Source organism: Lingula anatina, chromosome 4, assembly GCF_051362555.1.
Source record: "Lingula anatina isolate TDL-2025a chromosome 4, LinAna3.0, whole genome shotgun sequence".
NCBI lineage: Eukaryota > Metazoa > Brachiopoda > Lingulata > Lingulida > Lingulidae > Lingula > Lingula anatina.
The window spans coordinates 14,696,325-14,724,233 of record NC_141770.1 but is presented as its reverse complement, the minus strand read 5'-3'; the positions used below and the strand labels follow the sequence as shown (position 1 = coordinate 14,724,233).

At 36.4% G+C, this 27,909-nt stretch overlaps 4 protein-coding genes across 7 annotated transcripts in view; 1 reads left to right on the top strand and 3 right to left on the bottom strand.

The window, feature by feature from the left end:
• Nucleotides 1-1,477, bottom strand: part of LOC106156364 (cleavage and polyadenylation specificity factor subunit 5-like) — a 38,747-nt gene extending 37,270 nt beyond the window's left edge. Inside the window, exons 1-2 of the mRNA XM_087010956.1 lie at nt 1,317-1,477; nt 381-581 (exon numbers count right to left, since the gene is read on the bottom strand). Of these exons, the coding sequence (XP_086867082.1) occupies nt 381-581; nt 1,317-1,420 (305 nt within the window). The 5' untranslated portion in view covers nt 1,421-1,477. The remainder of the gene's footprint in view (nt 1-380; nt 582-1,316) is intronic.
• Nucleotides 1,478-4,087: 2,610 nt separating this feature from the next.
• LOC106156395 (potassium voltage-gated channel protein Shaw) lies at nt 4,088-8,724 on the bottom strand. The gene is made up of 3 exons (XM_087010178.1): nt 8,383-8,724; nt 5,465-6,085; nt 4,088-5,087 (listed from the first exon to the last, which is right to left on the bottom strand). Exons 2-3 carry the CDS (start codon nt 6,056-6,058, stop codon nt 4,164-4,166), a joined length of 1,518 nt encoding a protein of 505 aa, XP_086866304.1. The 5' UTR covers nt 6,059-6,085; nt 8,383-8,724; the 3' UTR covers nt 4,088-4,163.
• A 939-nt stretch (nt 8,725-9,663) lies between these two features.
• LOC106156396 (UPF0598 protein CG30010) lies at nt 9,664-12,491 on the bottom strand. The gene is made up of 3 exons (XM_013531621.2): nt 12,293-12,491; nt 10,796-10,844; nt 9,664-10,525 (listed from the first exon to the last, which is right to left on the bottom strand). Exons 1-3 carry the CDS (start codon nt 12,434-12,436, stop codon nt 10,047-10,049), a joined length of 672 nt encoding a protein of 223 aa, XP_013387075.2. The 5' UTR covers nt 12,437-12,491; the 3' UTR covers nt 9,664-10,046.
• A 150-nt stretch (nt 12,492-12,641) lies between these two features.
• The window catches only part of LOC106179440 (katanin p80 WD40 repeat-containing subunit B1-like), a 29,535-nt gene continuing 14,267 nt past the window's right edge, over nt 12,642-27,909 (top strand). For 2 of the 4 annotated variants that reach the window (XM_087011052.1, XM_087011051.1), the window contains exons 1-14: nt 12,642-12,911; nt 18,176-18,306; nt 19,605-19,722; nt 21,920-22,020; nt 22,340-22,381; nt 22,680-22,763; nt 23,099-23,214; nt 23,368-23,439; nt 23,857-24,007; nt 24,288-24,341; nt 24,629-24,729; nt 25,132-25,188; nt 25,935-26,062; nt 27,116-27,166. In XM_087011052.1, the coding sequence (XP_086867178.1) occupies nt 12,878-12,911; nt 18,176-18,306; nt 19,605-19,722; nt 21,920-22,020; nt 22,340-22,381; nt 22,680-22,763; nt 23,099-23,214; nt 23,368-23,439; nt 23,857-24,007; nt 24,288-24,341; nt 24,629-24,729; nt 25,132-25,188; nt 25,935-26,062; nt 27,116-27,166 (1,240 nt within the window). In that variant the 5' untranslated portion in view covers nt 12,642-12,877. Of the gene's footprint in view, nt 12,912-15,604; nt 17,172-18,175; nt 18,307-19,604; nt 19,723-21,919; nt 22,021-22,339; nt 22,382-22,679; nt 22,764-23,098; nt 23,215-23,367; nt 23,440-23,856; nt 24,008-24,287; nt 24,342-24,628; nt 24,730-25,131; nt 25,189-25,934; nt 26,063-27,115; nt 27,167-27,909 lie in introns of those variants that run through there. The other 2 variants (XM_087011049.1, XM_087011048.1) reach the window with 2 other exon arrangements.

Sequence of the window (27,909 nt, the reverse complement as noted above, 5' to 3'; positions counted from 1 at the left end):
TATACTACTACATACACAAATCATTCATCAACAGATCTATACTCTGCTGCCTCATTTTATTGCCTTGAATAATGCAAACTTTAATTTAGGATCCAGATGACAAGCAAGGTTGGCCAGCCTGCTTTTGACTGTTTAATGCATAATTACAGCATGTACTGACAAACAAGATGTCAAGAAACTAAACACTATAACATCTGGGCAAATTGACTTTTTAAATCATAATTGACAATGGTTTTTGACTTTTTTTATCATCAATGTGGCAAGAAAGCATTAATTTGCAATTGGCTTATTATAAAGAAAAGACAATAATAATAATAATAACAATAATTATAATACTAATATATTCCAAATTGTCATACTGCAGTGGCAGATGTACTCACAGTTTGAAGAATGTTGTTCCTAGCTGCAGTAATAATACATGTGGGAGGTTGTGTTCATGTACAAGTAGAATTCCCTCCACCGAGCGTCTCATCCCTATTTTCTCAAATTCTTCCCTCATTCTCTGAAACCTGGCCTGCACTGAGCTGTCCTTCTCGTACAAAGCATCTTTTGTTCCAAAAGTGTAATTTGTGAGTGGATAGCTACAACAAGGATACATGAATATATGATTTAGGTTGGTTTAAGTCTTTTCTTTTTTCTTTTACTTTTTGAAAGGGGGGGGAGCAAGTACAGTTATCCTTCCCATTTATCAAATTATGTGAACAGATGTTTACAATCTAGATACGTGGATGATCCATAAAATTGACTTAATCTCTTGTTTTTTTGCTGATTTTAAGTTTACTAGTATACTGATTTATTGTGTTCTGATCTGTGTAGTACAATGTGCTTTTACTCATATCGAGGAAATTTTAAACTGTCCAATATCTACACTAACTGGAAGCATACCTGTAATGCTTTCAGTTAGTGTAAAATTGAACAGTTTCCTCAATATTGAAGAATTTCCTCAATGTGTGTATTATTGTATGTTATCACTATATTATACTGATGACAATGACTGAGAAGTTAAGAATGAATGGATATGCGGTTTAATAAAAATAAGAACCTCTATTGATAGTATACGTAGTTATAGTAGGCGGAGAACTGGAATTTCGAACCCTATCAATAATAAAAGACCAGGGTCACAAAAAGATAGGGAAATGCAAAGTGAAATGTCACATCTTAAGTCTTAAATTGCTCAAGAAGTTAAGCCATGATCATCCAGTTCATTGTTATTGATGGTGGTATTCGCCGGCCGGCGCCATAACATTACACTTCCGCGCTCAGCAAGCCATATATTTACGGTAAAACGTGAATCTACTCTTGCAAACATCACTTACAGGTTTATTGTCCTTTCCAGTGTTAGTGATCCAGACGACATATAGGCATTTTGGGGCGTTTTACCGGCTGGCCAACCGCTTCTTCTAGGAGTGAGGGTCGCCATGCTTGATGCTTTGCTTACGGAAGTTGCGCAGAACTCTCGCGCAGTAGATTGGAATCGCTATTTGCTTGACGCGCCACCTGTCTACATTTTTTCCACTGTGATAAGCTTACTGATAAGCTTAAGGGTACATACGAACCGAGCATCGGTGGAGAGTGGATTCCAAGTAACACATGTAAACCACTTCTACTAGATTCTTATATGGCTCAAATAAATTCGACATGCCAAGGGATAAACTGAATAGATCACTCGATCAGCCATAAAAGACCTTTAGACTGCTCCTTTCTTTAAATTTATGGTTGTAAATTTAACCTACTTCAGTGACCTACTTTCCTACCCCATTGACATACAGCTTAGAATGCCAGCAGAAAAATCTGTTCAAACATCATTTTCGAGTAAAATTAAACAATGCCTTTTGGTAATTCTCTTAGTTATACTACTTGAAACTATATGCTGGCATTTGGTTGGTTTTTGTGACAAAAAATTGACTTTCCAAAATAGAACTTTAGATCTAAGGCCTTTAAAACTCACCTATATCTAAAAATAAAATAAATGAAATTTAATTAATTTTTTTTATTATTTAAGTTTCAATGGCAATTTGCCATTTTTTTTTAGAATTATAAAGTGCGAACAGTTTTATTCTTATTCTGCAAGAATGAAATGTTGTTTTAAGCTGCGTTCTAAGCACGGCAAAGTTTGTAATAACAAAAATTGTGTTATATACACCTTAGCCTTGATCCTTCCACAGGTAGCCGTATCGGCAAGGTCATATGTTAAACATTGTTTATATATATCAAAACTTACGCACGGAATGCCTCTATAAACTCAAGAACTCAAGACGCCAGTAGGCCTATTTATTTAGCCCCTTTATGTTTAGGGCCTACCTATATTTAAGGTGAAATCAATTTGTTGTATGACTGTCTTTGTTTGACATTTTCATCAATAGAACAACTGCATGCATAGTTAATAAATAAAAATTTGATTGACTGTGTCTGTTTTTATAATTTTTATTTTCTTTTATGAAAACACCTTTTTAAATAAACATGGGATATGTAAGGGACAAGCAATTACAGGTCGGTAACTTCAGGTGTAAAAAAATACCATGGCCCGTCATTTAATGTTGTCACACATTCAATCAACATGTTTTCTTCTTTCAAAATTCCTGGTCTTGGTAAAAAAAAAGATACACTAAAATTAATCCGAGCATAATTTTGGAAATATGTCAGTAAAAATTTAAAACTTACTTTCTTTCAAAGCAGTACTTTATTTATATTTAATGCCTATTGGATTTTCTAACTTATTTTCCAATGCCAATTGAATTTCTAACTTTTATTCCTACTACCCACATGATTCCCCCTCTAAATCCGCCAATGAACTTAGCTTTTCCATCGCCAGAGGAAGGGAAGATGCGGAATACCGTCAAGATAACAAGCGGGCTTTTCTCTGTAAAGGCCTAGACTGTATTCAATAATGCAGAGAAAGCAAAGAAAAGTTATATATAAAATAATCAAACATTTTATTTGAAAAAAAAAGACAACTGACATGTATAGAATTGCACACTCCTCCTTTATGCGTATTCATCAGATACCTGAGCACGGAAAAAAGTGGAGGAAGTTTCCACATCTTTTGTCCTCATATCCCTAACATCTATGTTATCCAGCCCTTAAGCTGACCACTGACGGAGAACTGATGTCAAAGAAATTACAGGGATAACAACTCTTCGTATGAGATCTATATTTCACAATAAATGCATTGTAAACAACTCATTAGAAATAAAATATTTTCTATTTTACCACAAAAACGGCAGCTATAGCAAATTACTCTGAAATCTGTGCTTGTCATCGGACCACGTGACCTCCATTGATGGCTATACTAAAATAAAACTTAAAAAAAAAAAAAAAAAAAAAACAGGAACTAACTTTGAATGTAGAAATGGTATTTTCGTTACCCTTGAAAGCCATTTTTATTACCCGAGATGCGTGGAACGTTCATTTTATTTAGCGTGATTCGTTAAGCACAGCATTCCGGTGAGTCGTGGATGCGGCTCTTTTATTCTCCGTCCTACCAACTGCACGCAAAACGAAGTCATTTTATCCGGTGATTCGTGATTGTCAGGATTTTTGACGCGCATTAACAGTGACATATATATAAAGTTTTATTTACTGTGATTTGTGAATTGATGATTTTACTGCCCGTGAACTTTTAATTACTACCGCCCTTCTTTCAAATCAAAAACGGTATATCCAGTCCCTGTCATTTCACCATTTTAAAAGTTTAAATATGACGCACATTGAAACGCATAGAATCATGTTTATCACACTCAGCATTGCAAAATACTCCTCAGTGTTCGTGTGTACTGTCTGTTTCGGCTCAAACGGAAGAAAACTGGCCCCAGTTTCACAAAAAAAAAAAAAAATAATAAATAAATAAATAAATAAAAATTTAAAAAAAACTTAAGTCAGTTCCCTTGGTAGTTGACTAGGATTTCCATGAAGAGTGCAGTAACACTGTTCACTGTTGCTGATAGGGTAAGATGTGCGCATGTGACCATGCACGTAACGTTGGTATATTAAGTTCTTAACCAGGGACCTGACTCATGTTTGTTTTTGTGAAACCGGGGCCAGGCCTAACGCCCCCCCCCCCCACCCCACCCCCGGCCAGCAACCCCTAGCTGTGGTGTCATGAGGCATCCTCCGTTGTGGTATAAATCCTCCTATATACGTGTTTTCTCTTTAGACAAGGGAAATCAAAAATCCTGTGGATTCACTTGTGAATGTTTAAACGAACCATCCTTCTTTGTTTGAAACTCCTTCACTTGAATTTTGCCGTTGTGTATTGCCTGGGCTTTGTCAGTTTTCTTCTTTTCTGCTTTTTCAGCCAAGAACTGGTAATATTTGCTGAAATTATTAGCAATGATAGCGATAGGTAGGCCCATCAAAATGACACCAAAAGTCGCTGCCACATAACCAACAACGTAACCTCCTGGGAATTTTGGATGAGTGTCCCCATAGCCAACGGTTGTCATGGTGATAACGGCCCACCAGCAGCCAATCAGAATTTCACTAAAATCTCCATCTCCTTCCGTTATTTCAGCGTAATATACTAAGGAGCCAAATATGGACATCCCTATCAGTAAAAATGCCTCCAAAAGGACGAGTTCCCTCCAACTGGCTTTCAGAGAGAGCAATAAAACCCTCAAGCCGTCGTAATACTCGGCTAATCTAAATAGTCTCAAAATGCGCAACACCAAAAATAATTCACTTACCCAAAATAGTGTTATTAACGTATAATTTTCATACAATGCTCTACCGAAAAAAATGCCCTTTATTATGGTGTCGACGAAGCTAGGTATAAGTGCGAGTAAGTCCAAAATAGCATAGGTCGAGCGCAAGAAAGCGCATCTGTTTCTTTCGGCGATCAGACGTAAAATAAACTCTACTGTGAAAAAAACAACACAAATATATCCCAAAACAGCTGTGATGGTTGGTCCCGTAGTGGTGATCCTCATGCTTATCTTCTCATTGGTGATATTCATTGCGGAGATGGAGTTCTGCAACTTCGCCATGACGGTCTCATTTGTAGTGTACGGTTGACGAAACGACAGTGAGGTGTTGATCATCATGACGACGATGCTCAAAATGATGAGTAAAAATAACACTAGAGAAAATACCTGAAACGAGAAAGATAACTCACCATAACCAATTTCATTAAACCATATCAAGTCATCAAAAAGCTCCATTTGATACAATACTTAATTCAATTACTGCAACGGAAATTTTTTGACTTAATCTTGATTAGATTATCACATATTGGTAGTGTACTGATGTGCCACCAATTCAGACAAAATTTAGAAACTAGTGTTTTTTCAACACCAATACCAATAATGCAGTGCTTATAAGGAAAATCAGGGTTAAAACATACATGTAGACTTAATCTAAGCAACGTCTATTTCCACAAATATTTCAATACAGTTATACCCCATTGCCATGAAGAGTGAAAATGGGAAAAATAATGTATATGGAGGAGTTAAGTAGAGAGCAACCGTACCAAAGCCCCTTTGCTAGATCTTGGCTCATTCAAGAATATCCACAGCTTTCTTTTCGTTCTGTTGGAGCAGCAACATCCTCGAGTTTCCTCTCCATCAACCGGCCATACGTCATCGACGCATCGTCGACTAAACTCTTTTTCAATAGCTTCCTTTTCTTCTAGTTTACGGGAATATTTCCCCAGTTTATGGCTGCAGCACGGCGACATGGCCTCCCTGGGAATACCCCAGTATTCCAGTTCCCTCCACACCATCTCTCCGCACATCCCATGTGGCGCGTGCAGTTCACCAGTGCGGATATAGTCAGCGACATAGCCAAAAACCTCGGGGTTACGATCAAAGCTATACTGTCTGGTGGTTGGATTGAAATGAGTTCCGTTTAACACCGCCCTTGACAAGGATGAGTCCGAGTGACGGGAATCCAAGATGGCTGTTCGCGACAAAGAGAACACTACCCCACCTACATCAATGATAATTTTGTTATCGTCTGCCCGGCTGAAAGATTTACTCGGCGACGCAGTCGGCATCTTTGCTACAAGCATGTCGTGGCTAGAAGCAATCCCCTCTTTGCCATGATGAGATGAAGTGGTTTCCATGGTTTACAATTGTCACAAGTTCGAAAACTGCAAATACAGAAAAATATATACGCAGTTATAAGTAGGCTGAAATGACAAACTGTTCTTGTCGAAACGTTTGACAGGCAAAAGCTTGTCAGGCTGGAGTATACAACTGATAGTTGCCGTAGGCAGATTTACAAAACAGTGACGTACTATATGTTCCAGGTCGCTTTAGTGACACTGAATATGAACGTAGATGTTGCAATCAATTACCAATCCCATCACTTTATGAAATCGACCACTAGTCTAACAATGTCCACTCCAAAAAGCAAAAGACATACAAATTGTCAATGGCATAGGATGTTTTGAAGTCAACAGTATTGGACTAGTAATTATTTCCTTTCTCTATAGGGAAATCGATTACCGATTTAACGCAGGCGACTCTACAAAAAAGATACTGAATTGTTACTGAATTGCGTACCACACATGAGTCATTTCTATATACCAAGGCTGCTAATAGGACATATGAACTAGACCCTACATGTAAAAAGAGACACAGAATTTTGAAATTTTACCCCAACCTAATTTTCTGTGATGGGAAGCAAACTTTTGATTTAAAATGTGTTTTTTCTCTTCATTATTCGAATGATTGTTTCAACAGTAAGAGGGGAGGGTTAGAAACTAAACATCTTCCAGTGAAAATCATGCTTAAACAGCGTTCAAGGTGACCAAGGATGTCAGCAAGACCGTTGTGTTCTGGAACTAGCATCGCTCCCACTTCACAAGCGATACATTTGCAACATGAGGCATTCAGCAATCTTTATTTCCGTCCATTTTGTCTAAGCAGCTATAAAATAGTGTTCATTTATTCGTGTGCCTGTTTTTCGGGGTTGTGGTGTATCATTTAAGCGTGTACACAGAGATATTAGCTATTGAAAATGTTTTTAATAGATAGCAACAAAAATCACTTATTGATAATGAGCTGTTGTCTTACATGACGTGATGTCACATCGTTTATTCTGTTTATTTCCCATCGTGCTAAGTAATATTGAATTGTGGCTTTGTTTCATAAATAATGAAACTTCCCATTTAGAGCTGGTGCTTTATTGCCACAATGGAATGCTTTTAGGTTGAACTGGGAAATTTTATAAAGACGTGCATCACAGTATGAAATGGTTTCATGACATGTAACATTTTTACCTCCGCCAAGGAGGTTATGTTTTCACCCGTTTGTCTGTTTGTTTGTTTGTTTGCCATCAACATAACTCAGAAAGTTATGGACCGATTTTGATGAAATTTTCAGGAACTGTCAGAAGTGGGCCAAGGAAGAGATCATTAGTATTTGGTGGTGATCCGGATCAACAATCAATCAATAATCAATATTAATAAAAAATCGCTGCCTTGGCGGAGGTCTGCACTCTCGGAATGCTTTCTAGTTTTTACAATAATACATTTTGTCTTCTGAAAACGCTGACAATATATTATTCAGCTATTCTTGTTCAGCACCACTAAAAGTGAAAACAATAAAGCAGTTCCAATTCTTGGTTTTGATTCTTTTGGTCATATCAAAATAAAAGGATATGTGTTGGCACTTTGTCAAAATGTGGTCATTTAGATTAGATTATTCCCATAACTGAGAATAGCTGGTAAGCCCAAGGCTTCGTTCACATGCAATGTCTATTTTCTAATTTCTATTTGCGCTATCTTATGATCACGGTCTGTGCCCTGAATATCCCGCCGCGTAATTACTGGCAGCGCGAGCCAGTTACTTATAGTAACTTATAGTAACTGGCTCGCGCTGCCAGTAATTACGCCGCGGGATATTCAGGGCACAGACCGTGATCATAAGACATACCGCAAATAGAAAATAGAATTTAGAAAATAGACATTGCATGTGAATGAAGCCCAAGTCAACACAGACCAACGACAATAACATGCACACATTCACATATGGGCTGTGCTTCCATGTCCCAGTTAAGTAATCGTATGTGTAAAATGTCACCACATAAAGTAGGATGAACAATATTGACAGATCTAAGGTCCAAAGACATGACTCTATCATAGACAGATCTCGAAGGATAGAGGAACTAAAAGCGAATTTGCTTATAACCACCCTCCTTTCAAAGATAATCATAAATACAAAAATTTACAAATAGAAAATTTAAGGATAAAAGGCAAATACATAGGTCGGCGGAATCATATTTTGTAGTATACATGTACCAATACATAATTCAATCGACCTTCCATTTTACCATCTGTTGCTCTCGTCAATTTAAAGATTCACGTTTTAAATATGGTTCTACTTCATCTGATAGATCTTATATTATATTTGATTATCGCTTGTCTTGACTATTTCTACGTACTTTTATGAAAGAAACTGTAAAATCCTTGGGTGAAGAAGACTCACATCAAGCTCGCTCTCTTCGCGTCCTTCTAAGCGTCCTTCTAAGCTGTTCTTTACGTCCCACAGTTTCTGTTACACACAAACCAGTACAGGTGCGCACGTATACTAGTAGTATATGCTGAGATCTATAGCAAATGCTTTTTAAAAACTACACTCTATCAGGTTGGTTTCTTTTCCAAACAAGAAGGTTCAGTCGCTGGTTTTCTCTGGATGATTAAAAACTACCCTCAAAACACAATCAATAGCGCAAAGAAACCTGAACTGGGTTCGCCTTTATACAACGACGCCCGTCGCAAGAATAAACGTGAAGGTGAAACAACAAATAAAATACCTTGTCAAAGCAACGTTCGATATGATAGCCAAGGGCGAACAAATGTATAGTTCGCATTATATTTTGTTCTGAATATTATACCAACCATTTAAAATTGAATAAGGAAATTGAACGTCCGTCCCCGCGTGACGTGAGGGCTGTGAAAGTATATGTTCCTCAAATTGGATTTTATTCTTTATCTTACAATTTCCGATACACAATTTTGTCACACGTCTTAATTGGATTTCAAGGTTTAACCTGACGGTTCATTGGTGCAAAATACTCTAGAGCAAATGAAGTCGTGTTTTCGATACTTTGCCTTAATTTAACATTAACTTCCACTAGACAAAATGTCACCGCTAAACGAGTTCAAGTGTCAATTTTGTGCCCATTTTTCAAGAAGACATTTTTGAACCCCCCCTCCTCTGGACTGACTTGACTGACTGACTGACAAGTTCTTGAACATGGTATTCAATGTTTCTTTAGTTGGGATCAATTCGTATTGTTGGTCACCCTCTGACAGCAAGGGTATCCAATCTCATCTAACGCACTGCTATCCAATCTCAACTAACACAATGGTACCCAATCTCACCAAATGCAATCTACACATTTGAGTCACGAGGGTGAGGCTGACGTCCAGAATTACACCAAGGATGACGGGTTCTTATACAGAATGGCAGATTATGCATTTTGGAAACGATCCCATATTTCATTCATATTTATAGACGTTACTTTGATAGCAAAAAAGTAACTTTGAGTGTGCAATTTTACACACAACTGTCACCATTCACAAGACAGATATAAGAAGTCAATTCTACTGTAAACTCTTAATTATCAAATGTGTTTTGTACAAAGGTTTGATAAAACATGCATTTGTGATGGGTTAATGTTTTTGCATAACATTTCAATTAATCACATAACAACAAGAACTTCAATTAATAAAACCTTTGCCTTTAATGAAATGAAAAAATTAATAATAAATAAAATCACTTTAATAAATAAATAAATAAATAAATAAATAAATAAATAAATAATCTTAAATCAGAGAGTTGTCTGTTGTTTTTTTTTAATTACTCAACACATTTATACATTTCATTTAAATATAAGATTCTCTGACAATTGACATATTTCTCAAAAGGAAAGCCAAATCTCAGTAAAAATGTATTTTCCATCTTCCCCTGTTAATGATTTAGAGCACAAACATAAAACAGTTCCTGATGGTGGACCAATTTCATGCTTTTCAGCATCTAACAGACCCGTAATGTTTTTCTACAGTAAATAATTAATTCATTCACAAATTCAGAATTTGTCAGTTATATTTCTGGCACATAAGCTGGTGACTTGAATTTGTCCATTTTCTTCAAGGAAGAGATCAGTTCATTAGTCAGAGAGTATCTGTGACCTTTCCATGTAAAATATACAGGTGGTTCAAACTCTTTATCAGGACTAAACTCAAAATATTTACTCAGTTCTATTGCAAGGGCTGATTTTATCAAACCAACTCCGCCAACTCGATCACTAGCTGGATGATATATCCGTCCTGTCTCTGGTAACATACAGACTTTTTCTGGGTCAAAGGTCAATGTGAGTTTGTCTCCTGTGTGATTGCATGATAGAAGATCTGGTTCTCCATCAGCAGTTTCCAAGATCTGTGTGAATACAATAGGGAGGTCATCACAGCGAATGTAATTCCTCTCTCTACCACAGGGTGAGACATAGGGGAAATCTTCTACATACCGCCCTGTATTGTTGAACCTGACCCTTTTGAAGAAGAACTGTAGGAAGTCTTTTTCTATAAAATACAGAAATAAAATTGAAATATAATATTAAATAATAAAAATAAATAATAAATACAAAATTGAAATATAATAAAATTGAACACCAAAGTGAATGTTTTGTTTCAAAAATCCACCTTCAAAATTAGACAATAAAATCACTGAATAAGTTCTCTGATTCTTGCTAAATTTGGACCTTCTTGATAATCATGACAATTTGATTATAATACTCTCATATTGGAAGCAATGTAAAAAAAAAAAACATTGGTTGAGTCAAAACTACGTACCTTTAAAACAGGAGGTGAAGTTTTTCATCTTTGCATCATCTAGAAAAAGCTGAAAAGGAACATAAATGATATTATAATATTATGCTTTGTAGTAAATGCAAAACATAAAAAGAAACTATCATAACTACAATGTTTGGTACAAATCCACAAGGAATTATAAATGAAACACCCTGAAAATAATGGTAGAAGATAGTGGATGTCAATTAATCATCAGTGGCTATCATCTTGACTGGCTGATACAGCTAAGAAACACATCAAACTACATCTGCAATTTTTAACATAAAATTTAGGTTCGGACATAGCCAATGATGTTTTGTAAATAAGAACTTGCAAACTTCTATATTAATTTAGAAAAGTAGACCTAATTTTGATAGCGGAAGCATATTCTGTCGGGGGTTAAATATTTTCATGACTACCGGGATGGACGAGATTGAGGGCAGGGGTAATCCTAGAGAGGGGTGAGAAACGTCCATTGTTCTCGTCAGCGAGGCTGTCCTTTTTCAGGGTTTGTACGCACGGACAGAAAACTTAAGTATTGTGGGAACGTTACTAATGAAGCCACTGGTAGTACTAGTAGATATCAGCCTGTAGTCTTGAACAAGCGCCTCGATGACGAGTGAACAGTTGTCAAAAACAAAAGACCCAGGTGTGGTAGTTCAACTACTGTTCATGCGTGCCGCAACGACCAAACCTAATTGCTCCTCAAGGTCACAAAACAATAACCGGTACTGACGGCTAGGCTCGTCTTAATCATATAAGTAGCGCGTTTCCACCCCTTGATTGAGGGAGTCGTCTGTTGTATTTATACGACTTCTACTTGACAAAAACGAGGCGCGATACCCGGATGACAGGTAGGCTTACAGAATTTGTGATAGGGTATGATACTCTTTTATGCGAACTGACACACACCTTGAAAACGGGTAGTGTGGTCAGATATACCGGTTTATTCTGGACCCGTAGGTGCCGAGTCTGGTAGTTGGGAAGGCCTGATAATAGTAGGTTTACTTTTACTTTGTACAGTAGAACCCAAATGTAATTTCAATGAGGTTTGTTATGAGTAGCAAGGGGTCTTTCTTGGTCCATTTCATTCCATATCTACCTTTTAAAGGACCCCATAAATATTTGTAAAATTTGGCAGGGGAAGGGGGGAGAGAGGGAGCAGGGAGGAAATATTCTGCTTACCCCCCTGAGCCCCTCCTTCCTGAACTTGTGAATGACGTACAAGTAGTACATGTATATATATATATATATATATATATATATATATATATATATATATATATGTGTGTGTGTGTGTGTGTGTGTGTGTGTGTGTGTGTGTGTATCTGAGTGAGAGGGAGGGGGGGGGGTGATTGCCAGGAAGGGGGGGGGGGTCAAGCGCCCGGTCCCCACGCCCCCACGCCACCGATGCAACTTACAGCAGAGAGTAATTACGGCATTTACGCAAAGTGTGACTGTGATTATACAACAGTTAACGCGATATAGTTTGCTACAAACCTGTCCCTGGTGGTCTATGTAGTAGAAATATTCTCTAATTTTGGGCTCTGGAGACTGTCCTTGCTCGTAGTGCACATTTCTGATGGCATTAATTCTTAAAGCGCAACCCACAGTTTGTCTTAGGGTGCTTACTTTTCTGAACATGGTTTTGGGTCAGAGATCTGTTTATACCGGTCACCGGAAGTAACGATCCAATTCACCGGGGTGGAGATATGATATCCCAAACCAATAAAGTAATTATTAATATTTAGCTAAATAACAGTTGTGACTAGTATTAGAGCGCTTCAATTAATCTCATTTGGTAAAACAGTGCTTTACACGAAAACAAAATATTTTAACCAATGGTACATAGGTTTTCATTTAGTCCGGAGTTATAGAATTTCAATGCGGTGAAAACATTCAAACTTTGCCCTAAGAAAGTTGACATTTATTTGAAATTTAATTCTAACTTCACTCTAAGAGCAGCAATACAGGGCTAGACATTGGTTGTAGACGTATTTCACTGGAGAAGATATGCAATTTGTGTCCCTGCTTTAACAGGAAAATTGATGTCATTACCTGGTTGAATGATATAAGTTTACGAAAATGGCGGCAGCCACCAAAAGATCATGGAAGCTTCGTAAGTGACATTCTTTCACATTTTACAAAAATGTACCTTACTGGTATTTATTATCTAAGTGTTAAGGGGTTATTACACAGCTTTCCATTAATAGTGGTCATGATTGCCGCTAATCATAATGTTGTCAAATTGTGTTTTACTCTTTGAATTAGTCATATGAAATGAACATCAACCGATTATACATGTAAATCACCCTCCCTAACTGCTGCCATCTACTACCAGTACATGATAACATCAAAAGCAACAGCTTATTAAAACAGTTCTTCTTCATACTGGGGCATAAGAATACAAAGTATATGATCTGCCATACCTAGAATTGAAAATTCTGGACTGGTACCAAGAGGCAAGACTGAAGGGAATGTGAAAATCAATTCTTTTTTTTTATCTAAGAAAAAGCTGGGCATTCAAACTTAAGTACCAATTTTAACTCTTGAAAAAAGAAATTAGGCATATTGTAGTAAGTGTTTTTTGTAATCTTCAACAGTATTTATATTGTAAAGCAGGGCTTTTCCCAGGATTGGGTGTACACCCGCATGAAAACGAAGTAGATACTCCAGCGCAGTAGACTACTGCAATCATACTGCAAACATGCCTCAAAGCTGCTTCGATGTGGGAGCTAATTAGCATACTTGAAACATGCTTCTATCATGCTGCTAATCTACTGCATTAATGCTCCTCCTCTGTACAAACCTATGTAATTTTTGAAGTAGAATTGCAGTAGGCTATACTGCATTTCTACTGCAAATATGCTCCACACCACTACTGCGTTAATGCTTCTTTGCTACTTCGATACTACTGCATTTTCGTGCGGGCAGGCTGTCCATAATTACAACCTGTAATTTCCTACAAAATTTCAGGGAGTCAAAGTGGTCAAAAAAAAAAAAAAAAATAAATAAATAAATAAAATAATAATAATAATATAAATAAATAAATAAATAAATGAAAATTCAAAAGCTGTCTAGCTGTCTTTGAAAATAAGCTGTCCAGTGGTTCTGGTGGCTATCCAAATGACGTAGCATGTAAGGTAGGAAAGTTTTTAAAACTGAGACAAATTTTGAGCAGAGACCTGGTCACATATTATAAACAGGAACATTTTTGCATTCTGTTCATGTCAATTTTCAGTCAGTAAAATAGCCACCTGTACTTTCAGACACTTCATGGTGGCTCACTTCCTATAATGAAAGTTTTTTTTTTTTTTTTTTTTGTCTGATTATTTTTCCATAATTTTTGTTTTTGCTAAATGATTTACTGCCTTGTATAGATAAGATCAGGATTCACCTTGGTGACTTGAATTTTAAACGAAAGGTAAACTTATTTTTTCAAAGGCATTTATTGTCAAATTAATCATTGTTTCATTTGGCTAAAGGATTTAAACATTTGTAATTTTATCATAGAGTGAAATCTTAGTCTGTGAATAATAATTGTGCTGAAATATAAATTAATTTGTTTTTACATCAAGGGGGTCTGAAACTTAATAGGTATATTATTAAAATACCATTCTCCTTTCGCTTATGTTATTTTTCAATGTGCAGACATGATCATCATTCCCACCCCTTATTGAGCATAGCCCAATTCCTGTGTTGGCCTTTGAACTGACAAATGACACACAATTGTCAGTGATATATAATTCGTTGAACATAAATGACACTAAACAATTGTGACAGCAATTAGGCACTAATTGTTGGTGATATACTCCTGAAGACATCTGTCTTGAAACCTGACAAATAAGTCTCGATTGAATGCAATGTGTGTACATTCTAGGACATCATAGGGAAAAAACAATTCAATATTCCTGTTATCGTGGTTCGTGACATGCAAGCATGTATTATCCTATCCACCCATTAGATTAAATGCACAGTGCTATCAAGAGCTAGTTTGACAAATGATTGAAATACAAGACAACGTGCATTGATAGCTGTCTGACATTGTATCTAAGTCAGGTTTTGGTGAAATGATAACTCTCAGTGTTGCACCACAAGTTTGATAACTTGACTCTGTTTATTTCTTGTTCACTGTTTTGATACCATTTTTATAAATATATATAGCAGAACTTTGATAGATATGTTATAACTGGGGAAGTGTGTCAAGGAAACCCTGATATACCTTTGTGGACTCCTGTTGGCACTCTTTTATTGGTTTTCTTGTGCAGATCATTAAGCCTTAACTGTCTTTGAACCAGATTAATGTAAATTAAATAAAAAATTGATATACGGCAGAATCTTGGTTAAATATTTTATATCTTGATATATATCAATATACTGGTATCAAATAATTGATAGAATATATATTGGCAACAGATTTTGTCTAATACTAGAGCTAAGACCAGCTTTCCATTTTCAGAAACACATACCAACGAAGGCCTTTGCTTTGGCTTCCTATGCCATATTTGACTTTCACTTTGTAACAGTGAGATATTGCATGGTATAACACATCCTTTGAAACACCACAATTGACCTTCTTCAGTACTTGATTTTTAGCTAAATGTCAAAAGCAATCTTAGCAGTTAGATTTAGTAGAAGCAAAATTACACGTCTTTTCCCTGACATGTCACTGCATACAAGTTTCATGAAGAAATATCTCAAGTCACCCAGTTACCAATGGCAACCCAAATGCTCATTATGCATTTGGCTCATTACTTATGCAGTTCATGCAGTAGATCCTGTCATACCAACAGAATGTCAACTTAGCAGCAGCTGGTGACCTCTGACCTCTGGTTGATTAACCAGACCAATGACACGTCAAGTGAATAAATAAAGTTGCCTTTTAGGGCACTACATGCGCCTACAGTAGAGGGGCCATTTATCATGGTCTTTAAGTAATTAGACATTGAGCGTTCTGGGCCCATATAGTTGGGTTGCTGTGGTCCTATATCAGTCTGTTTAGCAGGAGCATGAAGATAGGAAAAAGCATATATATTTTTTAGATTGTTAGAGCTTGGTATTACCTGGATTTAAAGGGTAGGATGCCATACATGTACTGAGAAATAAGACCCACTGCTATGCTACTGTAGTAGGGAATTCAAGGGTAGAGCTGTTATATTTCACAGGATTATGATGTCAATATTTGTAAAACAAGATGCTACACTTATGATTTGTGAGGCAGAAACAACTGTACTTCTGTCACCATGTTGTAAAGAGTGGAATTATTGACAGTGTCACGACTACTGCTGCTTAGGACTGAGACAGGGTTTTAAAAAATTGAAGTGTATGAAAAAATACTTTTGTTGAGTATTTCAACCTAAACAAGGTCTAAGAAGAGCCCTGGGCACGCATCATTTCTGCGACACTGACTTGCTTGAACTTTTACTTGCACTTATAAAAGAAGACAACTTATTTGTCATGTAGAACACGACTGGCGAAGACAAGGAGGCTGTTGTGAATGCGTGACAGAAACAGGCGCTTTCCATAGGACACCTGCAAATATCATGGATATATGTCCATTTATATATAATATACCACAGGTGGTGGATAAGACATAGAGAGATATAGAAATATGTGACTTAGGTCTGTTTTTCACTACCATGGACCTGGATTTTTATGTAGCAGTACTCCTAGTGTTTGATCATGTGTGTAACACTATGACCAAGATGTTGGATTTTGTGTGAGATGTCTAAAATCATGTCAACTTCCTAGTGAATATGGATTATTTGAATTCACATGTGTATGGGATGAATACTATGTGATGCCAGTCAGAAAAACTGCTAGCAGGGACTGTTAGAAAGTGTCAGACTGCCTCAGAGTTGTAACATTTGTCACAGCATTGGTAAGCTTTCTTTATGTGGGACGTTCATTGAACATTACATCCAGAAACATTTACAGTGTTAGGAACAATGTTACTAGTAAATGCTCACGAAGGATGAAAAAATACAAAATCATGTGGACAGACTGTTTGTTAATTTGTACTGGGAACATTACAACTAATTTTTTCCTTGGAAAGGAATGGAATTTTTTTTGTCATGTGTCAGATGTATATTTTGCCATTGACAATCATTAGATTGAAAGACTTACAGAACTAGAGAGCTTTAGCACAGGAAATGTTTTGGGTGGACTGGCATTGGGGAGCCAGTAAACTGTCCGAAGAATTGCATAAAAGGAAGGACTCCACCTTGTTTGTGTTTTTTGAACTTTTACCACAACAAGATTTATTGAAATACAGTTGTTAATTGTGCAAGTCTTGAGATCAAAGTGCAGTTTTGATACTGTTTAGAGAGTGACACAATGGGAGAATTGGTGGTTCATGATCTGCGTTGTAGTCACTTAGGTAAGTCTTGTCCAAAAATCTTCAGGTTTCAATTTTTCAGACATGGATGTTGATGGATAAAGAATTGAAATACTTCACCAGCTAGCACTGCCCCCCCCCCCTTCTCCCTCTCTCTCAATCTCTCTCTCTCTCTCTCTCTCTCTCTCACACACACACACACACACACACACACACACACACACACACACACACAATTAAATATTATGAAGAGAATTTACTCATAGTTTAAGTTCTTCATATCATTCAAGTGGACTCATGCCACCCAGAATACTAAAATGCTGATATAAAGTATTTACAGAGCATCAAGTAGAAGGTATTATGTCACAGTATGCAAACACAATAGCTGTCTTTGAGTGTGTGTGAATGTGACAGCTTTTGTTCCACTCCCTCTTGTAATGATACAGTTACCTGAGATAATTGTTAAATAGCTTTTTTTTTACCAGGACCAAAAATAAATAAATAAATAAAAAATAAAATAATAATAAAAAAATAAATAAACAGAAAAAAATACCTGGTGTTCTCACCGTTAAACTGTTGAAATTTAAAGTTTGCTTTTAGTCTTATTATTAATTCTTAGACAACATTTTGTTTGCTTGGCCATAGCCAGGTTTACATCCTTTCATTGCAATTTTTAGCAAGGGAGTGTAGTATCCTTACTTATGAAGGAAGGGACTGGTATATACTAGTATTTGAGTAGTAGATCTGAAAAGTTATCTGAAAAGAAAATGGCTGGATTCACTGCTGTGTGCTGCCCCTATAATACTTTGAGAATAACAAATGGATTAACATTTATGGGTACTAATAGACCGATAATTAAGGGGCAATATCATAGGCATGCATGTTTAAACAAAATTGTTTTTACAGTTAAGTTGAAGAGGAGCAGGGCACTGTTACTAACATTACTTTATAAATGTGCAACATAAAAACAATGATGCCCTCCCCCGCAAAAATATAAAAATAAAATAAGAGGGTTCATTTCAGCTGTAAATATTTGTATGTTTCAGAGGAGTTTGTGGCCCACGGAAGCAATGTGAATTGCCTGGCCCTGGGCCACAAGTCTGGCCGCGTGATGGTGACAGGAGGGGAAGACAAGAAAGTCAACATGTGGGCTGTAGGAAAACCAAACTGTATCATGGTAAGTGTGGACTAAGAGGATTTTGGAAAGAGAGAGAGAGAGGGGAGAGTGAAGGGAAGAGTGGAAGGGAGGGAGGGACAGAGAGAGAGAGAGAGAGAGAAAGAGAGAGAGAGAGGAGGGGTGAAGAGGGAGGATGCAAGTATTTTTGTTCTGCAGGCAGTATTATGAGGTATTTTGGACTTCTCTTAACATTATTTATAATTCTTAAAAAACAATTGAGATATTGTTCAACATTAAAATAATTATTTCTCTTCAGGTTGTAAAAAAATTAACTGTGATTCAGTCTGAATAAAATCCAAGTGACACGCCCCTGACCTTGTAACTATCCAAAATATTTGGTCGTCTCCCAGAAACGGCACTTCTTGCCAGTGGGGTTGACTTTAATTTTCATGATGTTGATGAATTGGAAGTTTTTCCTTTTAAAAGAAAATGCTCATTCTGGAAGTGTGCCATCTTTGTTATAGTGTTGTTGTTTTTGGATTTTTTCTCTGACCTCTTGTTAGCAGGTAAAATTTTACGTTAGGGCTGGTATATATATCTGCAGTGCTTTTGGTACAGTTTATGGTCCTTAAGCCTTTCACTTCTGGTTTAGTGTATTATGCTCTGAGTAGCAGCTTTTGAGCAAGCACTTGAGATATTATCTCTTTAAAACTTATTAGTACGACAAACAAGTGGAGAGCTCTTTTACTTCTAGGTACAGACATAGATTTAATCCTAAACTTTTGATATCTCAGTTTGGCTCTGTTTGCTCTTTTTTATCACCTACCTACATAAACATTTCAGCTGATAAAAACAACTGTAAACAGTCTGCCAGCAACCTGTGGACATTATGTAATGTTATTACCTGCCTAAGACTAATTACCTGGGCCCCGTAACTCGAAAGCATCGCGCACTGTGACCGAGCAGAAGCATCTCCATTCCATATCTCGCCCATACTCACCCAGTATAATACATTGTAGCTTCTATGTGATATCGCAATTCGCAATACACGATGCTTTCGAGTTACAGGGCCCCTCATCAATTTGATATTTGATAATTGAGAAGCTGTAAGAAAAATGTTATGATTCTCATTCAGGCCTACCCTGGCATTAAAGATCTCATTTATGAATTTTCTTTTCTTGTTCTTTATTGCAGGCTTTGGACTAATGGTCCCCAGTGCTACATTACTTTAATTTGGACATCGCCTCCCTTGCCTCCTCCCCCCTCTCCCCCTCCCCCCTCACACACACACACACACACACACTGAACATGTCATTTTGTATATATTCTCTCTATTTTACCAAATTTTCTCTATTCAGAGCCTTTCTGGACATACAAGTGCCATAGAAGCAGTCCGATTTGGCAACTCAGAAGAAATGGTAGCCGCGGGGTCCATGTCAGGGGCTCTCAAAATATGGGACTTGGAGGCAGCAAAAAGTGAGTGTAGCAGTCAAACATTAGCTCTTTGATGTGACAAGGTTCGAGCATGATGAATCCTTGTGGTCAGAATTCTTTGAGTGTGTGCTATTGTTGGCTACAAGTTCAATTGGCATTGTAAGTTTGACTTTTATATATAGGAACACTGTATTCTTATCTGTCAATCAGTCAATATGATATATTGAATAGAGTGCATTTGGGAGGTTATTCTCAGCAAAACCTTCACAAGCTCAGCTGGAACTTGTATCTTAATAGTGCAGATCTGCTTGTATTGAAATCACCAACTGATTTCGGAATTTTTAGGTCAGGCCCTTTTCTTAGCATTTGTAATACAGACTGAAATTGTATACTTCTCTTTTGGGAATGTACCCCATATCACTATTCATGGCTTCCTCTTTGATTTTCGAAATCCGTGCATGTTGCAGTTTGTTTGTTATGGTGTTGCCAGTATTGTTGCTATGTTGCATATGACGAGTCAAAGAAAAAAGATTGTATTTTGCACCCATTATAGCCGGTATTTCTTTCTTTCTTTTTTTAGCTCAAAAACTTGCTGTGTTTGCAATTATTGTTTAATCCTGCCTTGACAGAGAGGAGAAGAATTTTGGGGAAAATGTGTTTCTTAGTGAATATTTTAGTAGAAAGTGCTGAAATTAAGAACCCACTCCATAGGGTGGTGCTCTAGTGTTTAATCCAGTGTAAAAAGTCTCTTTTGCAGGAAGACAGAACATATTTTTAAATTTAATTTTATCTTTGAACTTTTGGTGTTCCAAAGAAATTTGATTAAAAAGTCTAATTCACCTTTTGATTGAGGGACATTTTTCCTCATTTTTTTTGCAACATCTCAAGGGGGCAACAAGTGAAAAAAAAGGGCACTTACTAAATACTTGCCAGTAGAGGCAAGGGTGTTGTTCAAAATCACTCATTGACCATTAACGGTAACTGTAATTAACCCAGTGGCCTGGACAATAATAACTGGTGTCTGGTGTGGGACTTAAGCCGATTTGACACGTAGTTCAATAAAGACAGCCTTAATGAATCCTTAATACATCGGCAGCTTGAGTTTTGATCGAGTTACATCTGCACAATGTTACTGTAAAAGACTCTGGCTTTCTGCAATGGTGGGACATTGGAAATTGATAGTTCCAGGTGTCTTGGATACTGATTGGTTACAATGATTGTATTATGCTTTGAAAATATGTCAAGCAGTCAGCTTTTAGCTGGTAGTAAGTTAGAGAGGGATGTTGGTTATTTTCTGTTCTCCCACACTCACACCAAATAGTCTAGCAATCATCTGAAAGTAGATTAAATCAGGTATTTTTTGCCATTGACAAACATACAAACTATGCTCTGTAAATTAGTATACCTTATGTTATGGCACTGTGTTCTCATAATATGGCTATATGGAAGCAGTGTAAGAACAGAACAGGCTATGATAAATGCTGTAAGGTTGATAAACATGATTAACAAATAATTTTCTCAAAAAAAATTGCTTCATTTCTAAAAAGAAGAGACATATGGATTGGTAGCTCACTTTGTCATTTTGCAAGTATATAAATCTTGAAAGTAAAGTGACGGGAGAGGTAAGTGGTCAGAAAATTAGTGTGTAACCACCATAGATATCAAGCTTTGCAATAGGACCCCACTGGTCACTTGGGTCATCGTTGACCAGTAGCTGAGGGCACTGTTTGTGTGAGTGACCAAGGGCAGTTTGTGGTGTGATTAATGTGCGATAAGGGGCTGGGTCATTAAATTGATGAAGGAGATGATACAGACACCTCAGGGCTGGGATAAGTGGTAATGTCACAATGGTCAATTGTCAAACCAGGCCTGTTGATGGTGGTCTCGGTGATTTTAGACACCTGTGATGACCTGTAATAGCCACCTTGCTTTTTTATCTTCATCTCAGTATATTTTAGAACATTTCTAAATGCTAGTGTGATTATTGGGAAATATAGTGTGATTCCTGCAGTATTGATGCACTACAATAACATAACAATTACAATACAGCATAACATTGCATCATTACAATAAAACATTCTAGAAACAATAAAACATACCAGTATAACATAACACAGTAACAGTATTACAGAAACAATACATCATTACAATGTAAATGTAATATAACAAAAATGGCATGTTACAATAACAATGCAACATTACAATAAAAACATAATTGCTTTTACTATACTATTTCCAGTTGTGCGTACACTGACAGGGCACAAGGCCAACTTACGCAGCCTGGACTTCCATCCATACGGAGACTTCGTGGCCTCGGGTTCTCTAGATACCAACATAAAGGTGGGGGGAGTTTCAGCAAACAGTAAAGGAAATGATCTATTCCTTGAGATTTGTTGGAAATAAACAATAATTTGAGTTAAGGGGGAGTAAGTTATGTGGGGTCTACTGCATTTGTGTGTTGCAATGTCTGTGAGAGAGAGTATAATTTTTTCAGAAAAAAAGTTAACTTGATTTAAACCATATGGAAAAAAATTAGCTTATCTTTCAGTGATAGAAATATTTTAAAAACAATTATCTACAATGATCCTTTTTTATGGTGACGACGGTGACAAAGAAAACTTCAATCATTTAGATAAAATATATTTTTATTACTTTTTAGTTGTGGGATATCAAAAGAAAGGGCTGCATATTTACTTACAAGGTATGTGTTCTACAGAGGGTGTTAGGGAAATATATAGAAATTCACATAAGAAAAAGGTCTAGTCAATTTGACTGATTCGTTTCAGTTTTGATATTATTTATTCTAAGAATTGTTTTAATGGAAAAAGTAGTTGTCAGAGGTATGATCTTGAAAAGTAACTTTTTGTTAAAGTAAATTACAAAATCGCTGTCCCAAGATGGAATCTTTATATCACAGTTTTAACTCAAATATACAAAATGCCTTTTAGCTTTTGATTAGCTTAAAAGAAAATAAATTTATTATGTATTTTTTACTCCAGGGTCATACTAACTGCGTTAACTGTTTGAGGTTTAGTCCAGATGGGAGATGGATAGCCTCTGCCGGGGAGGATGGAAGTGTGAAGGTAATGCTTTATATAGGGGAGTGACTCCTTTTGGTCCTTAGGTGTACATAAGATTTCTTTAAATAGAGGTCAAGTATCAAATTAATTTTGAGACCACTAAAGAAGATGAGTGTTTTTAAATCTTATTCTTTAGTTTGTGTGTGTGTGAATGTTGGGGGGGAGGGGGTTCTTTTAAATTCATGTAAATAAACGAATTGATCTTTTTGAATGTCTGATATTGGGATATGATGAATGCACATGCATACACGTGTGCACGCACACACACACTGTTTTGTCTTTTGTGTATTTCAGTTACATATTTTATCCTGTAGCTACATTTGTCTTTCATGTTTCAGCTGTGGGATCTGACTGCTGGTAAATTACTCACAGAGTTAAATGACCACACAGGGCCAGTCAACAGTTTAGAATTCCATCCAAACGAATTCCTTCTTGCATCTGGGAGTTCTGACAGGTAGGAAATCGAAGCGCTTTTTATTTATTTATTTATTTATTTATTTAGAAAGGATATGTGATAAGTTTTTTAGGAACTTCATCAATTGTTGAATGAATTTTTAAGGAATTTTATGCAGTCATTGATTTATTTTATTACTATTTTTTTTTCAAGAACTGCCAAATACTGGGATCTCGAGACATTCCAATGTGTGAGCACCACTGATGGAGAGTGTGGAGGCATCAGGTGAGATAACTTGAGGTTTGACCTGCCCAAAAATACTGAATTGAAAAAGAGAATATTGTTAAAAAGTTCAAAATATTGAAGTAATGTCGAGCTACAGGGTTTGAATTTTATGGTCAATATGATTATCATTTAAATACTTTGATTTGATATATATTCATAAATATATGTATTTTTATCATTGAAAAACATGTTCCCAGTCTAGACATAATGATATTGCTTTGTCCCGTCATACATGTGGAATAATCCCAAGGCCTATTAAGGCATTTTGTTTAATTTCAGAACTTTAAACTGAGTATTTAGAGGTCAGTGTTCTGAATCTTAATATTTAGAATTCTAAATACTTTGAGTAGGAATCAGTCCACTGCCTGTTTATCAATCAAGTTAAGCTCTAATAACCATGATGTCTGTCCTCTCTAGGTCCATAAGTTTCCACCCTGATGGACTCTGCCTATATGCTGCGACTCAGGATGTACTGAAGGTTTACGGCTGGGAGCCTGCGCGCTGTTACGACACCGTGGCCACTGGCTGGGGGAAGGTTGTTGACATAGCCACTGCACAGAGTCAGCTGGTAAGGCCACCAACTAATCACCAGCCACTTTCAACTAATGCGATGTCTTTCTGTGTGAATAACTTGAATGGAAAAACCAGCCATTTGAAGTATTGCTGAAAATAAAGTGTGTTATTTGCTGTATGATTGTAAGTTATACCAAGAAATATAAATATTCATAGATTGCCATTGTACAATTTGTTTTTCAGTCTTTGGTTATAATCAGTCTAGTGGTTAAACATGATGGTGTTTGAAATTGTACAGTGCCCTGTGATTAACTTAAATCATTTGATGATTTCAGATTGGAGCATTATATTCACAGACCAATGTGTCCACGTATGTAGTAGATCTACAGGTAGGTATACATAGGCACTTACATCAAGAACTTGTACTGTAGAAATCTTTTAGAAATTTGGAGTCTTCTTGTGCAATTTTTCCTAAAATGATAGCATAGAGCTGTTTGTGTCATTGTTGCACTAAATCCATGTAAAAAAATCTGTGGAATTTTGCCAGATGAAATAATTTTCCCTTATAATTGGAATAATCCTTGATAGACATCTTCAAGCTTTTGTATTTTGATATAAAAAGTTGAAGCGAATCATTTGATACAGAGATAAACCCATGTTCTCACTTCCTTTCTAGAAAGTTCAGCCAATGGGTGGTGTTCCTGCTGAACCATCACCAGAGCCCCCTACAGTCCAGGCAGCTCCTGCGGCGCCCCCAGCACAAAGGTTGTCTGCAAGGTGAGGTGTCATGCTATGCAACATTAGAGAGTATTCCTGGTTTGTTTTCATTATAATTACTAGTTTTGAGTTGCATTTCAACTTACAATTAAATGAACCAGATGTTTTAGGTAGTTTGTGCAACAATGTGCATCGGTTCAAAAAATGCACAAGGAAAAATATTTGAATTTTGATATTTTGAAGACTTTCAACTGGTATGATACCAAAATTCACACAGTAATAAAATGTGACGTCATCTTTTACTTAAAAGTTTTGACTTGTGGCTATTTAAAAATCCAGCACAGTCAATTAATAAACTTACCCAATGCTTGTTTGCAAGCACTCTGTTTATTTGTTATATTTTGTGATATCCATACTGTTCATGAAATACTTTTTGATGAGAGGCTTATATTGATATTTCAGTGGAAGGAAGAGTTTTCAGACAGATCGTCCACAGACACAGTCCACCAAGCAACAGAAGTAAGTGCCCTCATTTGCCTGACATTAACAATCTCTTATCCAATCTTGACAGTGTTTCAGAACCTGTGTCAGCCTTTGATGTAATAAAATTGTATTTGTAAAACTGGTGTGTAAGTGGCAGAATGACGTAGTTGTAGATTACTACCCCAAGTGAGAACAGTTAACAGGTCTACCAACATCCGCCAACTACACTAGTGGGCTAGATTGGTCTTAAAGTGCAATTTAAGTTTACAAGTGATCTTACACGATCTTAATCATTACAGTAGTAGTCTTAAAATGGACTGAATCTGCTTTTAAGATCAAAAATGATCTAACAATTACTTAAATGGTCAAGCAGTTTCCTCGCCTCACAATGAGGGATACCTCCCCTCACAATAGAGGACACCTCTGCTCACAATAGGAGAATGTTTAAGGAGAGACAGCTTAATTAGCTGTCAGACTAGAAATGGTCTTACTTATGTTTTAAGATCGTGTAAGACTATTTGTGTTCTTAAATTGCACTTTAAGACCAAATCAAGCTCACTAGTGCTACCAATATCCAATGATCTATAGGCATTCAGCCTAATAATGTTCTTGTGACAAGAAGTTTTGTAAATAATTTGTTTCAAATTAAGTGATCATTTTAACTAGAAAATGAGTAAATAAAATTGAATCAGTTCTGCTTACATTTGGTGAATGATTACTCCATCTCAAGTCACTTCTTGGTTCTACTGAATGTGAGATTTAAAATGTATATTTCTACTCAGCCCATACAAGGAGGAGCCACAAGAGCCAGCTGGCCAGGGGGATGACCCAGAGGATGATGCCCAGTCTGTAGCTGATATCAAAGACCCTAATGACTACAGGGAAATATTTCAACCTAGGCATGGTTTGTGTAAGTAGATAATATCAAGTTTTGGTATGAAATATGTTCTGAAGTTGTCTATGTAGATTATTTAGGCAACAGCAATTTTTGAAACAGGTGTGCTGTCTACGGCTCTTCCCATGTCACGCCAGATAAAAAATTATTAAAAATTGTCGCAAGACCAAATAGCTTGCAAAGTGCTCTTAGCTATATTTGATTTTCAGTCTAACCAATACAATATTTATCAGAAAAATTAAGGGGAAAAAAGGAAAGAAGAACAACTAATTGGATGACAAAAAATATTGTTTTTGCATATAAGCTTGCATTTGCTGCTCTTTATCTACTCCCTCAGTTTGCTGGGAGTTATAAAATCAGTAAGCATTGCATGACTGAGGTTACTGGGGCCATTTTCAAAGGTCCTGTTTGACTGCAAATATTTTAAAGGGATTGGAAAGTTTGCCATGATTTTATGTTGTTGGTCTTCTATTTGTTTGAAGATATTGATAAACTCATTATAAATTTTCAATAAAAGGGTGTATCTTGCATATGTTTTACTTTAAGCTGTATTATGTTTACTCGTATATTTATTTTTGCATGTATCCCATTTATTTATGCAACAGGAAAAATAGGCCAGTGAGAGTTTTGTCCAGAAATGCAATGATTATCTGTTTTGTTTCCCCTCTTCTATCAAAAACTATCAATTGAAGATGATAGAATAAACCGTGGGTAGTGTATGTATGAAAAAAAAAAACATTGATTTGGCTAAAAGAAAATTTTAATAATGCAGGGCTTGACACTAACTTTTTTCAATACTGGCCCGAGATATCGGTGAATATTGCAAGGATGATTTGACACATGACATTTTATTTGCTCTTTGGGCCAGTGACCCCATCGATTCAATGGCCCTAGGTTGGTTTTCAGTGGCCCAGGGCCAGTGGGCCACCCTGAATGTCAAGCCCTGTAATGGTCCTGTAAATGTATTAAAACTTTATCTTAAAAGGTTTTATTTTCACTGTTGCATGTGTATAGAGTTTCTGTGGGAAGAAGTGTGTTAATGTTATTGTATTGAACTCCTCATTTTAGCACATTCTCCCACAACAACTGCGCAGCCTTTCCCAGCACCCCCTGATGATGGTAAGATAAAAAAAGATAAAAAAGATTCAGGGCTAGAAATTAATTGAAAGCTTTGCCATGAAAAATTATGCACTGGCCAGGGGCTTTGTTTGCTTACAGCTGCTTTTTATCTGGAACTTTTATAGTAAATACCTGTGTAAACGGCATGGGAAATTAGGTTAACTAAATGAAGCAGTTTTTTTTTTTTCAGTGAGAAATTGGCAAAAAGGGTCCCTGGTAATTTATCCTTTGAAATGTTATTAATAGTAAAAAATACTGATTATAATTTGGTACATGTTATGTTGTAAAATTTTTTTCAATTTCTAGCCTTGAATGTTGTAGTTTGTATACATGGTGTACATAGAAAAAGAAAATGTTTGAGTTAGCTTCTTTGGCATTTTGCTATCATAGTGACAAACATTTGTGTACAGTTATTATAGTTATCTTATATATTTTTGAGGAAATGCCAAAGAAGAACTTATTGTATTGATGTGCATTATTAAAATGCAATGTTGGCTTTGTAATTTTTGGAATATATTTAGGACTGCATGTTCATTGCGATTTAAACAAAATTTTGCATATTTTGTGCTGTGCTGTGCTTTTGGGTTCTTTCCTGTTTTACTGAGTTTGGTCTGTGCTTGTGTTATGATTTCGGGGCTGTTAAATGAAAGTGTGTGTGTGTGTGTTGACATTTGGTCACATGATGCTTATGTGCCTAACATACTAAATAATGTGATTTTAAGATTGTATGATGGCACAGTTTA